The 18,991-nt window shown below is 30.1% G+C and overlaps 2 protein-coding genes across 2 annotated transcripts in view; one reads left to right on the top strand and one right to left on the bottom strand.

Annotated features, from left to right (window-relative positions):
• Positions 1–3,939: 3,939 nt before the first annotated feature.
• LOC107435906 (UDP-glycosyltransferase 91A1-like) overlaps positions 3,940–18,991 on the bottom strand; it is a 108,788-nt gene continuing 93,736 nt past the window's right edge. Inside the window, exon 2 of the mRNA XM_060818748.1 lies at positions 3,940–4,334. Within this exon, the coding sequence (XP_060674731.1) occupies positions 4,169–4,334 (166 nt within the window). The 3' untranslated portion in view covers positions 3,940–4,168. The remainder of the gene's footprint in view (positions 4,335–18,991) is intronic.
• LOC107425145 (UDP-glycosyltransferase 91A1-like) lies at positions 13,870–15,551 on the top strand. The gene has a single exon (XM_016035085.4). The coding sequence runs from the start codon at positions 13,990–13,992 to the stop codon at positions 15,379–15,381; it is 1,392 nt and encodes a 463-aa protein (XP_015890571.3). The 5' UTR covers positions 13,870–13,989; the 3' UTR covers positions 15,382–15,551.

Genomic DNA, 18,991 nt, shown 5'->3' with positions numbered 1-18,991 from the left:
TTTCTATGCACTCTTCATTTTTCAGTAAGTTGTTTAATGATGCTTTATTTATTAGAAAACTCCAAACAATAAAAGAAGAAGAAGAAGCAGTGCACCTATATGCTTTATATATATATATATATAAAATTATTACGAGAAAGCTCCATGCTATTCAAAGATGCAGGAAATGTAGTGCTGTAAATAGGATTAGTAGTTCGTGATCGGCTCCAAAGCGATTCAATTTTAGCTTGTTCAAACTAATTCGTTATTAAGTTCATGAGCCAATCTAATATAACAAATGAAGCTCTTAAGTAATTCACAAATATCTCGAATTATTTTTTATACATATCTATATAAATATTATTTTATTAATTTAACTATATTAAATATTTATGTATAATATCCGGAGTTATTTTTTATACATATCTATATAAAAATTATTTTATTAATTTAACTATACTAAATATTTATGATACATAAGCAATATGTTTTATATTTAATATTATAAACTTTTAATTTTATAAAAAAATTGAATAATGTTATTTATTAATAATTTAGTGTTAAATAGTATTAAATGTTTAAATTAGATTTTAAAATTTTGTATTTAAATGAACCAAATCGAGAGATTTAGTGTGAACTTTTCAAAAACATGCTGAAAAGCAATACTATTTCTCTAGATTTGGTTCATTTAAATATTCAACTTAAAAAAAGAAAAGAAAAGAAAAAAGTATGCGCAACAATTCTCAATCACATGTTGGATGATTTGCTTAAAAGTTTTCTATTAATTCGTATTTGTCCCTTTGAAATCCAATTTTTCACTCATAGATTAAAATATATATATATATATATATATCAAAGCACAGGAAGGAATATTATATCTAATTTTAGCAAACTTATAATAAATTATACAAATATTTTTTGTTTCTCTATTTGAAGGTGATGAAAAGCAATGAATAGCTCGCTTTTTGTGGATAAAAAAGTTGGGTATGCGATTCCTAGAGATGAATACGACGGGTCGTTTAGGTGGCAAGGCGTGGCTGATTTGCTGAGAGTTGTTGAGGAAGAAGGGTAAGTAAGTGTCATAGAGAGAAGGCTGAGGAGAGGAGATGATCGCAAGCTGTTTGGTGACAAGGTTAGACAAGAAAAGTACGCGGATAAGTTTCTTGATCACCTTGCAATTAACAGACCTGGAAAAGAAGCAGAAGATGGAAAGAGAGTTCATGAAAATGTCTAAAATCACCAACCGGTTCGACGATTTGTGATTCTCGATCGGTGTGTTCGAGCATTTGTGTTGTATGAAACCCTTATTTTTTTCTTTTGGCGTGTAATGATACCATTTTAAGAAAAAAACAATGAGTACCAATTTGATTTTTTGCTTTTTTTTTGGAAGTGGAGTACAATAATTGATCAGTGTACTTCTTTTTTCAATTTTTTTGTTTGTTTTTATTTGTTTATGACTAGTTATGTTAGAATTTACAAGCACATGGTGCGCGGGGTACCCATAACATAATATATATGCCGTCATGATTTTACAAATTTTTAGCGTTGAAAATGATTTTAGGCTGTCAGCTTTGTCCTGTTTCATCGTAGCCTTTTATTATCAGGGTCCCACGTAAGATAGCATCAGATTCGTTTTGATTAAACTCCATCACGCCAGTCATGTTTTAGTTAATAAAATTTGTTAATTATGGTCCTTTTTTGTTCTGTTTTGTAAAGCAGCAATACCCTCCATACGGATAGGATCTCATTCTTTCTTTTGAAAAAACAAAAAATGTTATCGATAAATGATAAAATGACATATTATTTAAAAATATTTAAAAAAATGAGGTCATTCTTAATTGCAGGAATGATAATTTTTAAAAAATAAAGATAAGTAACTTCTAGAAATAAAATACGGATAATCCTATTCTTTGTTTTGATAGCAATTGTGTAAAAAAAAAGGCTAAAAAGAAAGTAGCTGAAACAAATATAAAAGAAATTGGAAATAAAATAGGTTGCTTTTCTATTATTTTAATTTAGGAAATATAAACTCTGAGTTTTTTTAAAAAGAATAATTTCTATTTTGAAGAATTGAGATTTTATAGAAATAAATAAATCAAATTTTAAAAATCTAATTAAATTAAGGAATATCAAAATTTTAAGAATACATTTTCTTATTAGTAAGTTATAAGTACTAAAACATTTATCAAATTTATTTATTCAATAAGTTGTGTTAAAATATTATTAATTAGTATATTTATATAATTAAAATATGAAAAATTGATTTGTAAATAAATAAATAAATTTAAAAAAATAATTAAATATTAGTGTATTATTTGGAAAATAAATTTGATAAATATTTTAGTAATTCCAACGTTTTCTTGTTCCACCATCTAATTCATGCACCAAATACATCGTAAATGAAAAAAATAACTATTTCTTACAATGAAATGAGATTGTGTTATTTATCTAACAAAAATGGAAATACGAAAAAGAGAATAAAACTTTAATGGAGGCAATGGATTCAATAATCTTGACCGTTAACATGTAATTTGACTCCGTTACTTTTCTTGAAGCTGCTACCTTAAATTATTAAATGATAAAACCTTTACATTTAAATATGTGGATACAATGTTAGAAAGAAGATTTGTTAAGGACCTTGGATCTTCCCTTCCAACTTAGTATGTGGAAATAAATTTATTTATTTTAGCCTCTTCATAGTTGTTTAATGGTGTTTTATTTATAAAAAAAAGTGGCGGTTTATCTATTAGTAAACTCCAAAATATATAAAAGAAAGTTGTGCACCTATATGTTTTTCTATATATAATTATTGCAAGAAAGATTCATGCTGCTAACAGATGCTTGAAATTTCATTTTGCAGTACGTTATTTAATGATGCTTTATTTATTAGAAAAGTCCAAAATATATAAAAGAAAGTACTGCAACTACGCTTTTATATATACATTTACATATATATGTATATAGATATATAATTATTGCGAGAAAGATCCGTGTGTTAAAAATGCATGAAATGATTTCTCTCCACTCTCTTCATTGTTCAGTAAGTTATTTAATGATGCTTTATTTGTTAGAAAACTCCAAAGTATAAAAGAAAGCAGTGCAACCATACCTCTTTTTTTGAAAAAAAAAAAAAAACAAAAAACAAATTTACTATATATATATATGTCTTTACAATTATTACGACACAGATCCATACTATTAAAAGATACATGGAATGTAATGCTGTAAATAGGTATTAATAGTTTTTGATCAGCTTTAAAATCAATTTAATTTGACATGTTCAAACTGGACGTGTTATTAAAATAAAGTTTACGAGCCAATCTTGTATAACAAAGGCAGCTATTAAGTAGTTAACGAATATCTCGAATTTATTTTTAATACATATCTATATAAAATTTATTATATTATTTAAACACATTAAATATTTATATATGTAAACAATAATTTTTATTTTTAATATCATAATTAAATTCTATCAAAAAATTTAGTTGAACAATGAAATTTAGTATTAATTTAATGTTAAAGTAAAAATTAAATGATAAATTTTTAGACTTTTGTATTTAAATGAAATAAACTAAGCTAAATTTAAAATTTTTATAAACATGTTGAACTAATCTTAAATAAAATATTTTAAAATTCTATAAGTTTGAGCTGAACTAGTTTGAAAACTCATAAAACCTTATGATCTAAATTTAAAAATTCGAATAATCAACTCAAAAAAGAAAAACAAAAAAACACATACAACACTACTCCATCACATGTTTGATGATTTGGCTAACGTTTTTTATCAATACACATTTGTCTCTTTTGAATTCCAATTCTCTACTCAAAGATCAAATTAAAAAAATAAAAGCACAGCAAAGAATATTATGTTTAATTTTAGCAAACTAATAATAAATTTTATAAAATATTTTTTGTTTTTCCATTTAAAGGTGATGAAAAGCACAAGGCGAAGTATGATAACAATGATGCCACCACCGCCACCACCGCTGAGGATGAAGAGCGGACTGACAAATATATAAAATTAAGATGGAAAGTTTACATATCCAACAATAAGATGAAGAAGAAAAACGATAATAAATAATAATTCAAAAAAAAAAAAAAACAGCACACGACACACCGAACAAATTAGCCAGAAACTACAATGATATACAGATGACTCGGATATAAAAACCATAAAATAATTTAATTATTTTCTCCTCTGCTCTGTAGAAAGTTCAGACGTTTTATGCGATTTGAGGTAGTCCAGGAAGTTATCCAAATATCGGTCTTGTCTATCCCTGTCAGCAAACAGTCCACTCATTTCCTTGACTTTGTGTCTGTAAATGTTCCCCTCATCTTCAACCATTACCAACCTCAAAGACTTTGCTACAGCATCGCTACTAAACGAACCGTTTTGATCATCTCTGGGAATACAGTAACCCATTTTCTTCTCCTCCAAAATCCTAGCGTTTATTCCTTGGTCTGCGACGAAGGTCAACAAAATCATAGGTTTCTTAAATGCAACCGACTCTACCACCGAACTCCACCCGGCGTGAGCCGAATATCCCCCAACCGAGGCATGGGCTAGAATCTTCAGCTGAGGGGCCCAACTGTTCCACATCAGCCCACGTCCTCCTGTCCGTTCCTCGAACCCCTCCGGTAACTGGACTAGCCCACCAGCAACCGAGCCGGTTCTTAAAACCCATAAAAAGGCCAATTGAGACTGTTCCAAACCAAGAGCTATGGCGGTGATTTCTTGCCGAGTTAGTTTTGCCTCAGTTCCAAATGAGACATACACAACACTCCCATTTTTCTTCTTGTCTAACCACTCCTTTAACGTCTTCCATGTCTGATGGGTTTCGTCTCCATTATCACCTATTAAGGGAGGAAACTGGCCGACCGGTAACACTGGTTTTTGATGAATATTCTGAAGCAGTTGAATCCATTCGGGTTCGAATTCCGAGCAGCTTCGAACAGCGACTATATCACAGCTTTCAAGTGAGGCTCCAAACCTATACACATCCTGAACACCAGAATCATTAACCGTCACGAAGTCAAATATCCGGTTAATCTCGAAGTAACGATACGACACCGTTGTGGGAAAAGGTATCCATTTCGGAGGGACGGTGAAATCTTCAATCTTTCTCCGATCATCGGTCTCACCTTTTAAAACCGATACGGGTCCAAGAAAAGAAAGATTGAAGGCTGTGAAGACGGAAAAGAAGGCTGTTTTAATACCCATTTTAGATGCAATTGGAGCGACCCAATAAGGAACAAAATCGTATAGGATCCAATCGGGACGTGAAGCTTCAAGGAAGAGTGTGACTGATTCTTGGAGACCATCGTAAGACTTTTTAAGATATTGGATCTTATCGTAAGGGACATCGACTGTAGCTTCTGCATCTTCGGGGAGATTTTGTGTTTTAGGCAACGGGAGGCTGACGAAGTTGAGCTGAATGGTTGAATTGGAAGGTGGTTTTGGGAGGCGATAGATATTTCGAGGGGTTGTGAGAAAGGAGACACGGTGACCCTTTTGGGCAATGAGTTTTGCAAACTCTAGGTAAGGGATCATATGCCCAAAAGCTAGCCATGGGAATAATGCTATGTGAAGCTTATCTTTCTCCGCCATCTATAATTTGGTTAATGGTTTTGCATTTCAAATTCTTTCTCTTCTCTGGAAAAGAGTTAAAAGACGGTTGCTAGCTGTACCGCAACCAAATTTATATATCCATGTTTGGCACCGATAATCCATGTAGTTTCAACGTTTTTGAAATTTATAACAAATGTTGTATTAGTCAAAAATCACTCTCTAACTTTTTGTTTTTTTCTTTTTTTTTTTTGGTTGCTGGTGAGGCTCTCCCTGCCATCAGAGCTACCACACGGCCTCCACTCTCTAACTTTTTGAATGTCAAAATGTGTGTGAAATGTGTATGTATTTCATTATGTAAATTCCATTATCCTAAACAAAGTATAATCATAATGAAAATTTTGTTTTGTTTAATGTGAGTTATCAATTAAAATGTCATGGCGACAAGCTTCTGGATTGATGCCGCCAATTAGGGGATGCTGGTGCTTACTCATCACTACGGGCACAAAATTCAAAAATAATTAAACTACAAAGAATATTGGTTGAAAAATAATTTTCTAAATTTTATATATATATAGAAAAATTATATTATCAGAATATTTTTATGGTTTTTCTATTAAAATTTTATTTTTTTAACGTTTGAATTTTTTTAAAAATTGAGATATAAATTTATTTTTAATAATTAAAAGATTAAAATTAAAATGTAAAATTATTTTTAGTACTTAAATGGGCATTAACGGAGATCATTTTACCTTTTTAAAATTTTTATATGTTACATAACTTATTCAGATTACCCAAACAGTTCTAAATTTTAATCTTTAAAATAATTTATGGGTTAATAACTTAATAAAGGTGCTGAAAGTTTATATATATATATATATATGAATCTCATATAAATTTTGATGATGTTCAAAATTTTGCTTTTTTTTAATATATATATATACATACGTACCTGTGTATATATATTGTAAATTTTTTATTCTGATATTCGCCGTTGTCCGATAGACAATCTCCCAAAAAAAAAAAAAAAAAAGGAAAAAAGAAAAAAGAAAAAGAGAAGAAGATGGGGAAATTAGATTATATGTAACTAATGTCAATAAGCTATCCGTTTTTATCATTAAATTAAGAAGAGCATGATGCATGTGATTTTGTTTTATCTTGTTGCTGCTGGTTCTATTACAAACGATGTCAACTGTCAGATATTGATGTAATACCCAGTTCGAGAGACTTTATTGTGTTGATGAGAATTTTTTCTATTATATATATATATATATTTTTTTTTTCCCACGATACCTCTTTTGATTTGTGATATATATATATATATATATATTTTTTTTTTTCTGCCATAACTCTTTTGTTTTGTTTTAAAACTGTTAGTATTTCTTAGAACAAATAATGACGGATTTAGTTTTTTGAAAATATTTTCAAAATAAATTAAGAAATTAGATAAAACAAATTATTGTAAAACACTGAGACTAAGAGTTCGGATAGTTAATTGATTAGTAAATTTTATTTGATCGTCTTCAATTTTATCTTAATTATATTAAGATTCTACTTTTTATGAAGGCCAAAGTTACTGTCTTTTTTTCAGTTCTATTATATCCAGTTTTCTATTATATCCAAATAGACCCATCAATTATTTTTTACCAATTAACGTTGACAATTAAAGATCAAAATTATATTTTACAAATTATTAATTGTAAAATACATTTTTTTTTTTTAAAGAAAGAACATACAAAAATATCCATCTGCCACTAAAACGTTATATATGCTTTGATAGATTAAAAAAACTGAAAATATATTAATAAAAATTTCTAAAAAAGATAAATAAAAAATATAATTATGATAAAATGGAAATGATATCAATAAAATTTATCACTTATAATTAAAGCATCTCCAATAATATTGCATTTTACTATTGTAATGGCAAAATATAATCTAAATATGTTTTTTTTTTATGTTCTTCGATAGTACAATGCAAAAAATGTCGATTAGCATTTTTTTTTTTTAAATAACCTCGCTACAATAAAATCTATAGAATCTACATAATTAAATAATATAATTTTGAGTGTTTAATTTTTTTTAAGTATTAAAATTGGGCACTAAAACTAGAATGGAAACTTTTAGTAGTAGACCACCTTACTACAATAAAATTTATGAGGTCTACATGATTAAATAATATAATTTTCAAATTTTAATTTTTTTCATAATTTTTGTTAATACTATTTTTTAGTATATATTATTGAAAAAATAATACCAAAATTTGACATTAATATTACATTGACAATTAAAAAAGAATATTTCAATATTAAATTTAAAAATATAAATAATAAAAATATATTTTTAATTGGATATGCTCCTGGCAGAAGATACGCGTGAAAAAAAAGGATTATTTCCATATTCATTTGTTATAATCCATTGCCGATGCGCTGATATCAGCTTTCGGCTAATTTATATTATCTTGAAATGATTGAACGGTAGCGGCGGACCCAAAAACAAAAGAAATGATTGATTGGACACCATCTATTAAAGCTTCTTCTGGAGTTTTGAAGGGAGGAGCTAAAAAGGAAATAATTCATTGTTCGTTTTTAATTTTTTCAATTGCATAATTGAATACATACAACGAGTAGTTTTTACGGTGTGGTGAGGATCACGATACTGTTTTGAAAAAAAAAAAATCGATTTTCTTATATACATTGTGTACATATATATATATATATATATACAATAAAAGTTAATATTTTTTTTAAAAAATATTAATTTAAACGTGATCCGTAACATAGAATTTATATATATATATATATATATTTTGCTTGAAAGCATAATTAAATCTTTAATAGCATAGACAGGCAATTTAATCATGAGCAATTTAATCATGAGTTTGTGATCATAGTGTGGTTTTGGGTATGTTTCGGTTATAATAGAAAAATAGTAACAACTCATAAAGAATTTTGACAAAAATGATATACCTGCAAGATGGCAATGCAAATGCAAAAGGACGGCTGCATATTTAGTCATCCGCTATTAAATTAACTATTATTAAATCGTAACTAGCTAAACTTTTATACAATTAAGTAATCTTAAGTCAAATAATTTGGTAAACTTGCATTAACCTTTTTTGTAAGCACAAAATTTACCTCAACATGATGTCAAATTGATAGAAACTTTGATATGATGTAATTGCAAAACAAACTAAGATTATAAACACAAAAAGAAAATATAAATTCAAAACAAAAGAGAAAAGATAAATATAGGAAGAAAAAGAATTATCTTATACTTGAATATGACAATTATATAGCATAAAGGTCCGTATTTTTTAATTATATGGATATCTAAAAAAATAATTATTTTTTAAAAATATCATAATTTTTGTATAATAATGTTGACGAAATTTTTTTTAAAAATTGATATTTTTATAAACAACACTATATAAAATTGCAGATGTTCGCCCATTAAAAAACCCTACTTGTGTATATTGTTGTTGTTAACATAGCCTCTTAGAATTGGGTTACATAGTAATATACATAATTAATATTGGTATATTATTAATATTAGTAAATGAATTACATAAGTTGCAAGTGGATTACACAAATAGGAATGAGAATAAATGTGGAAGTGTGTCACATAGTTAATAATGGGGATTGATACACATTCATATTTATATAATTTTTCAATTAACAAGTATAACTTTTCAATAATATTAAAGTTATAAAAATATTTATTAAATTTATTTATCAAATAATATAATAAATAATATAATAATATTTAATTAAATTATTTTTTAATTTAATTATCTATTTAAAAATTTATTTTTTTATATCATCTAATAATATTTTAATATATATTATTTAATAAAAAAAAAATCTTCGTTGGAAGGAGGATCGAAGACGGGTCCGGGGAAATTATTTAAGCAGAGGTATTGTCTATCCCTGTCGGCAAACAGTCCATTCATTTCCCCGACTTTATCCCGGCAAATTTTCCCCTCACCTTCTTCCATGACCAGCCTCAGAGACTCGGCCTATTCAACAATAAATAAATAAACCCTCATAGACCTGGCCACTGCATCGCTATACTTGGTCACTGCATCGGTACTAAACGATCCGTTTTGATAATTTTTCGGAATGCAATAACCCATTTTATTTTATATTTTATATTTTTTTTGGTAATCCTAGTGTTTATTCATTGGTCTGCACCAAAGGTCAATAATATCATAGGTTTCAATGATAAATAAGCATTTTCTACGTATACAAAAATCTCAGAATCCTTTTTTATTTTTTTAAACTATCTGTAAAGAAATCAATTTAATTGTTAGCACGTCAATCTTGCCAATTACATCCAATAATGAAGCATCCATATGCTTCCTTTCACCTTCATTTTTGGTCACCGGTTAAATCCCATACAACTTTAGGGAAGTAAATATATATCCAATCTAAACGAATTATTTCTGAACTTAAAAGATAGAAAAATATAGGAACCAATCAAATTACATAAATATATGCATATTTTTTTTTAGAGAAAATTATAATTATATATATATATATATAGAAGCTTATATAAAATTGATTTAATAGTTTTAATATCAGATTTTTTTTATTAATATTCAATCACTAAAATTCTATTTTAAAAAAATAATCTCTTAAAAAATATAAAATGTATAAAATAGTATATATATATATATATATAAAAGATAAGCATTTTATTAAGTATGAATTGAGTATATATAATAAAATATATAAAATATAAATTGAATATATATATATATATAGAAAAAGTTTATAATATAGATAGTCCATATGGAAACTATAAATATTAATGATAATTTTTAAAATAATTATTATTATATTTTTTTTGTAATAATATTAACTATAATAATTTTTTTTCGTTGTGAATATTCACGATATATAAATCATTCACGTAATAGATGAATACTGTACTACATGTATTGAACAGAATACATAAATTTGGTAAAAGTGCTGCATTTGTCACTCTTTTGCCTCCAATAATCTCGACCACACCACGTGATCACTTGGGTGGCAATATTGAGGTACTTTTTAATTTTTCGGTTTTGCTCCAATAGAATATTTCAATTCGCTTTAATCTTTTCAATTTAGATGAGTTCAGATATTTTATTTGAAATATTATAATATTTACTAAAGCAATTAATAAGGTATAATTGCACCTGCCCTGTAAAAGAAATTTAGGTATTTTAAAAATATCAATTTTTTTTAAGGTTTAATTAATTAATAGGCTTTTTATCTCATCTTCACTTCGTCTTCTCCGATCATCCTCCACCACTCTTTCTGATCCACCATGACTCCAACTCTCCAAGATTGACTTCTCTTCTTTCTTCTTCAAATCTAATTAGTTTCCCTCACCATCTTCTATTATTTATGGACATGGCCAAATCAAGTTTAAGGGCAAAGGACAATTGAATGCACAGACAACAAATGGCTACTGAAGATAAAAAAAAATAAAAAAAATCATATGCTTAATCATTTAAGTCCAAACTTTGAACCTTTGCATTGTTGGGTGTGTTTTAGAATTTGTGTTATAAGCTTTGATATTTTATTTATTCATTTATTTTTTCGGATTGGAAAGTTAAGACAATAATTGACTAGTGTGGTTCCCTTCTTTTTTAATGATAATTATGTAATGTTTGAATTTTCATGTCAGGGTGCTTGCAAAAATTTCTACAACTCTGGCATCTCGTCAAGCGGTGGAATCCATATGGATTGTGAAAAAAGATACACCACAGAATTATTTCATCGAAAAGATATACCACATGGATAGTATAAATAGTATTTAAAAAGCCTGTCCAATGATAACAGGTTTTATGGCTTGATATTATCAAGTAAATGTTCACTTTTAAACACTCATAAACACTGTAAGCTTTTGTAAAAGTAAGGTTTTACCATTATTCCCACATTCATTTGATGGTGTGGTCCATTAATTATGGGCTGACATCAGTTTTCGGCTAATTTATAATATCTTGAAATCATTGAATGGTAACACTAAAAATAAAAAATAAAAACAAAATAAACAAAATAAACAAAATAAACAAAGGAACGATTCATTGGACACCATCTTGTGAAGCTTCTTCTGAAGTTTTTTTTGGTAAATAGCTTTTTCTGAAGTTTGGGAGGAAGGAGCTAAAAAAGAAATCATTAATTGTTTTGTTTTTAATTGCATAATTGAATTTTAATAGTGTAGATAGGCACTTAATCACAAGTTTGTGATCATGGTGTGGCTTTGGGTTTGTTTCTGTTATTTTCGCAAAAGGCGGCTACTATTTTTGTTTGTACTTTACTGTTAAAGGAGTTTATTTATATAGATATGGATTCGGAGAACGAATGCGGCATGTGCACGGCTAATGAGAGCCAAATTTATATGCACACTAAACTGACTCATCGACTGTTCTGTGATGATGGAGACAGATTAAGACGTTCATATTATATATATTAAAAAAATCAAAATTGATGACTAAGTATCTCCATGTTTATTATTGAAAGAATTTCTTAGTTATATATCCAAAAATAAGCAAAAAACTATTTCGAAATAATAATAGTAATAAGCACATCACTAAGACGACTTATTTATCAAATATAAATGCCGGTGAAGAACAAACCAGAAACAACAAAATAGCACTAATGCCTACGTACAAATCATAGAATAAATTATTTGCTACTAATCCGTTGAAAGTCAAGACGTTTTATCCCAAGTATCGGTCTTGTCTATCCATGTCAGCAAACAATCCACTTATTTCCTTGACTTTGTCCCTGTAAATTTTCCCCTCTTCTTCAACCATCACCAACCTTAAAGACTTGGCCACCGCATCGCTACTAAACGACCCGTTTTGATAATCTCTGGGAATACAGTAACCCATTTTCTACTCCTCCAAAATCCTAGCATTTATTCCCTGGTTGGAAACGTTGGTCAATAAAGTCATAGGTTTTCGGACATGCAACAGGCTCTACCACTGAACCCTACCCGGCTGGACTGGGCCAAATGTCCCCGAAAAGAATCATGAGCTGGATTCTTCAGTTGAGGAGCCCAACTAGTTCCACATCAGCCCACGTCCTCTGTTCCGTTCCTTGAACCCTTCCAGTAACTCCATCAGCCCACAAGCAACTGATCCGGTTCTTAAAAACCATAAGAATGGCAACTGAGACTGTTCCAATCCAAGAGCTATGGCCATGATTTGTTCCAGTGCATGTTTCGCCTCAGTTCCAAATGGCACGTACACAACACTCCCTTCTTCCTTCTTCTGCTTCTCCAGCCACTCCCTTTATGGTCCTCCACGTCTCCGTTTCATCTCCGTTGTCAGGTATACACTATGAGGAAACTGGCCGACCGGTAACACCGGCTTCCCGTGAACATTTTCGACCAGTTGAAGCCATTCGGGTTCGATTGCGGCTCCAAATCTATACTCTAGGTAGGGTATTTTATGGCCAAAGGGTAGCCATGGGAACAATACCATGTGAAGCTTATTGTTGTCGTCCGCTATATGTATATCCTATTCTGCTTTTTCTCTTTAGAAAAAATGTAGCTATAAGGCTATTGAGTGCTATTTAAGGTTTAAATATTCCCCCCCCACAAAAAAAAAAAAAAAAAAGGTTCAAACCTTCATTAATTGGGTGAAATTCTCTTCTCGTTTAATATTGTCAAAAAACACAAAAAACGTGCAAGTCCTTTTGTCTCAAATAATAATATGATTTTAAATGGAATTCTCCACACGTTTTTCTTAAATTATTGTCTTTCACGTTTCAAGTTTTGCCATGGTTACTTTTTTGTTTTTTGCCCTTTGTTTTTGTTACGTGCACAGATATATAGATATTATCTGATTAAATTAGGTAGAGCATGATGGCATATGAGTTTAATTAAATTTAAGTAGAGCATGGTGATATGGAATTAAGTAGAGCATGATGAGCCAAGTATCCCCAACCGAATCAGAGCATTGATGATTTGTAAAACCAATATAAAATCGAACCGATTGATCTATTTGGTCGGTTTCAGCAATTAATCAATACGATATGGAATCTTTTCTTTTATCAAAAAAAAAAAAAAAAAAAAAAAGAAGATATGGAATCTTTACGTACACTACATGTTGGTTTTTTATTCAATATCATAATACCTATGGTAGCCTACAGGTGGGTTCCATTCGGCCAGGGCCAGAGCTTTGACCCCACCAATTTATCATTTTGCTAAGTGATTGGTTGTACCATCAACATCAATGTGCCTCTCTTCAAATAAGTGCAAACACGTGGTTCGTAAGTAATGGAGAGTCATGAAGACGCTGCATGAATAAAATATTAATTAATAGTAAAAGTTAAAAAGAGTTGGTCAGATCGTGCAGATAGTAGTCTCTCTATAATGTCCGGGCTGAGGCAGCTAATGAAAGTGGATTCAAGAGCTAGAAGAGAAAGACAAGTAGTATTATAGAGATGGCTGAGAAAGACAATAAGCTTCACATAGCATTATTCCCATGGCTAGCTTTCGGCCATATGATCCCCTTCCTAGAGTTAGCCAAACTCATTGCTCAAAAGGGTCACCGTGTCTCCTTCCTCTGCACCCCTCGAAACATCAATCGCCTCCCAAAACTCCCACCCAACTCGATCAACTTTGTAAACCTGCCATTGCCACACGTCGAAGGTCTTCCTGAGGATGCAGAGGCCACGATCGATGTTCCATACCATACGATCCAATACCTTAAGAAAGCTTATGATGGTCTCCAAGAATCGGTTACCTTGTTCCTTCAATCTTCGAATCCCAATTTGATAATTTATGATTTTGCCCCTTATTGGGTAGCTCCAATTGCATCCAAATTAGGTATAAAAACCTCCTTCTTTAGCATATTCATATCACCAACTCTCGGTTTTATGGGACCCCCATCGGTTTTGAAAGGCGAGAGCAGTGTTAATTATGAAATCAGAACCAAGCCTGAGGACTACACGGTTCCTCCAAAATGGATCGATTTCCCAACAACGGTGGCGTTTCGTTACTTCGAGATCAAGCGGATATTCGACAGCATGTCACCTAACGATTCGGGAGTTTCGGATGTATACAGAATCGGAGCCGGAATCGAAAGCTGTGACGTGGTGGCCATTCGAGGCTGCATCGATTTCGAACCCGAATGGTTTCGGCTGCTTCGGAATATTTACAACAAACCGGTTTTGCCAATCGGTCAGTTATCCCCAGCTGGCGATCAAAATGATAACGGAGGTGATGAAACAGAGACAGAGACTTGGTTGAAGATGAAGAGTTGGTTGGACAAGCAAGAGAAAGGTAGTGTCGTGTACGTGGCATTCGGATCTGAAGCGAAACCGGGACAAGAAGAAGTTACTGAGATAGCTTTTGGGTTGGAAAAGTCTCAATTGCCCTTCTTCTGGGTACTAAGATTAACTCAAGCAGCCGCTTTACCGGCAGGGTTCGAAGAGCGAGTCGAAGGACGTGGAGTGGTGTGGAAGACTTGGGCTCCTCAGCTGAAGATTCTAGCTCATGAATCGGTCGGGGGACACTTGACTCACTCTGGGGGGAGCTCTGTGGTTGAGTCTCTTAAGTTTCAGAGAGCTTTGATATTGCTGCCCTTGACTGCTGATCAAGGAATATATACTAGGATCTTGGAGGAGAAGAAGATGGGTCGTTGCGTACCGAGAAATGAAAGAGATGGGTCGTTTACCAGTAATGCCGTGGCCGAGTCTCTTAGGTTGGTGATGGTTGAAGAAAATGGGAAAATTTACAGAGAAAGAGTGAAGGAAATGAGTGAACTGTTTGGAGATATGGATAGACAAAACCGATACTTGGATGCATTTCTGGACCATCTCAAATGCCATTAAACGTTTTATTTGCTTGACATCTTTTATGCTTTTTCTTGTTTTAATTCCTTCCTCCTATCTTCCCAGTCCAATTTGGCCATATAATAAGGTTGATTTGGTAAAAAATAATGATGGCCGTTAATTAATTTTGTGGGTGGCTTAAAATTATTGATTGCATAATGTTGGATAAATATCATGACTTTGATATTTTGAAGTTTGTTTTTGCAAGGATACATCCTTATAGTACTCGGTTCTTTGCCCCTCTTGGCTTTTGGTTCTTTTTGGATTTTGCGCCTTTCCTAAAATAACTTTATATAGTTTTATACCAATTAATTGTATTAGAATATGCTTATAAAAATAGCTTATATATATATATATATAGTCGTACGGTTCTCAGATTATAATATTGATGGACAGTTTTTCTGACGATTTTATAAAATATTGTTGTTAATACTATAAAAAATTGTCATATATATTATATTTTAAATCTCAATTATTAAATTTTCATTTTTTTTATTTTTCTTTTATCTTTTAACGTTGTCCGTTCAAAGGAGCAATCATCGCTTACGGTAGACCCATGGCACTCCTGTCACTTTATTAATTAAAAAAAAAAAAATTTGCATGCTTTTACTCTTAATTAATTAATTAATGTTTTTTTACTTGAAAGGCCGTCCACCATCTGAAGAGGTATACTAACAGCATCAAAAAGTTGGATTTGGATTTCTAGAGGTATACGCCAATTGTATACCAGCAAGAAAACATCAGCCATTGATCTTTCCTTTTCTTTATAAAAGAAAACAAAACAATTTTAATTTTTTTTTTAAATAAAACTAATATAAAGGGAAAGTGGTGGTCTATTGAAAGTATGTGAGAACCTATTGCATCATGCCATCAACTTGCTTTAATGGCTACTCCAAAAAGAAAAATTATATATATATATATATATAGATACATATAGTTTAAAAAAGCAAAAGAAAAAAAAATTGGATAATTAAAATATACGTATAAAATTTAAATGGAATTATAAAAAGTATCATTCTTTTGCTAATTATCACTTAGAATCCAGTGAGAGAGCACAAAAGATAAAAGGCTTGACTTTGGAATTTTTAGTTACCACTTACAAGTATAATCAAGCAATAATTAATACATCAACATAGACTCTACCGATGACCACAAGCAGTAATATACATCCCTTTTACATACATTATCAAAAAATAAATATTTTTTATTGATAATTAATCAAAAATCTGAAAAAAATCCTGGCAAAATCATTAAAAAAGGGAAAGTAGTTATATAAATATATATATTTTTTTGAATTTTACTTTCCTCTTTATGTATATTGGCATGGGATTAAGACTATATGTGAAGCTTTATGTTTTTTGGCCATCAATGTTGATGCACTACCCCTCACAAACTCTACTCTTCTCCGGTATTAAACTGAAAATCTATAGTTTCACATCATTATGACTCTCTTTAAACGTAAGTTAGTCATACTATGTATGGACACAAATTAATTTGTTTGTTGATCAGTAATATAAATATTTTAGACGATAATTTTTAAAGATTATTTTAGTTATTGTCCTTTTTTTTTTTTTCATATTTCTATGAAAAAATTATAAATTTTTAAAAGTTTAAATAATTTTTTTCTTTTTAACTATATTTTTAATATATTATAAGTTTTTTTTTCTTAGTGTTTATTGCATGTGGATTCCTAAATTATATTAAAGTTATAATTTGATCTCTTTAAATATTAAAAACAAAGTTTAGGAATTGGAATTTTCTAAGGATAGTATTACAAATGCGCCTTCAAGTTTCTAAGTCAAGCTTGGATCCGCAAACACTACTAGAATCGAGCTGATACACGATGCAAGTACTGCGTCACACTAAATAAACAGCGATGCATTCGATGGAGTCGCCAAATATTCTGTCGCGAAATATGTAAGACAACAGGCGATGTATCATAACAGTCGCCTATTAATAATTTTTAGCGACGTATACAATAATGTACTTATAGCGACGCATAAAATAGCGACGCTTTAGAATATCGTCGCTAAAACTGTTTAACGACATTCTCATAAACCGTCGCAAAATATTTGTGCTGCTAAAAATTCATTTTGAATAGCGACTCATGCATTTTTAGCGACCCATTTTTTTGTCGCCTATTTAGCGACGCATTATGTTTTAGCGACGAATTATGTGAGTCTCTTTTTTAGCGATCCATATATTTTTAGCTACTATTTTTTAGTGTCTCCAAATTAGCGACTCATCCATGTTTTAGCGACAAATTATAAGAGTCGCATATTTATGAATTTTTAGCGACATATTTTCTCATTTAGCGACATATGCAGCAATTAACTTAAAGCGACTCATTGATTTAGCGACGCTTTACGAAAAAGTCGTTAAAAATTTATTAGCGACGTTTTCGTTTAGGGTCGCTATATATTTATGTTGCTAAAATTGGAAAAATACTTTTAGCGACATTTTGTGTAGAGTTGCAAAATTTATAAGTCGCTAAATTGATTTTATTATATGTTGTTATATATTTTAGGCGACTTTTTAGTATCTTAATGAGTCGCCATTTCTTTTATATTTTTTTAGATTTATATTTTTTAATTTTTAAAAATTTATTAAAATATAAAAGTAATTATAATACCAAAAAACCCAAATTAGCTTCGTTCAAAATAATTAGAATATAAAAATTTAAAATAAATACTTGTTCATAACAAAACAATTATCAATATAATTAAATATCATCTCATTGACATATTTTTACATATGCATACTCATTGAGATGGAAGTTGATGTCCTCGTGTTGACGATATTACACCCTCATATTGCATATGGAAAAATAAAAAAATTTATTAACACTTACGCAAAATAAATTAATAAAAACTTAATCATTAATAAATTAATTTGTAATTTGGTAAATGAAAATTTAATGAATATTTACCTTCTTAAGATTTGGCGTGGCACATTTTTCCTAATTAAAGTGGAAAACACATAAGAAAAAAACACATAATGAATAGATAAATATTACTTAAAACATAAGTTAATAAATATACGTACCAATTTATTTAGAAGATATTGTTTATCCATATCCCCTCACAGTCATTACGAACATAGCCACTCTCACATTCATCCTCATGATTATTTTCATCAACACTTGGCAATTGTATGGCAAATGGATTGTGAGCCATTATAGTATCGCCAAGAACATCTTCTTCAACCAATTCTTCTTCAACAAAAGTACAATGTCGTGGTGGAATTAAAACAACAGACCATCTCAAATCAAGTTGATCTTCAACATAAAATATTTGTTGAACTTGTGAAGCCATGATGAATGGGTCAGATTTATATCCAATTTTACTAAAGTTAACACATGTAAACCCCATCTCATCAACTTTCACACCACTGCTGTCAACCCAATCACACTTGAACACTGGAATTCGAAACATAGTGTAATCGACGTCCTGAATCTCTCTTATGATCCTATAGTATGCCATCTCAGCTAAAATTGGGTTATTATCCTTAGCACTAGCAAAATGCTCACTTTTGGCAATAACTTTGACACCACTATTCTGGGTGATCCTCTTATTATCCATATTTATAGTATTGAATCTAACCCCTCTAA

This window comes from Ziziphus jujuba, chromosome 7 (genome assembly GCF_031755915.1).
Source record: "Ziziphus jujuba cultivar Dongzao chromosome 7, ASM3175591v1".
Classification (NCBI taxonomy): Eukaryota; Viridiplantae; Streptophyta; class Magnoliopsida; order Rosales; family Rhamnaceae; genus Ziziphus; species Ziziphus jujuba.
Note: the sequence above shows the minus strand (reverse complement) of the source record. Positions and strands in the feature narration are given on the sequence as shown.

Bases quoted from the DNA above. Each gene is read 5' to 3' on its own strand.
- LOC107425145 (XM_016035085.4), top strand. From the start codon at position 13,990: ATGGCTGAGAAAGACAATAAGCTTCACATAGCATTATTCCCATGGCTA.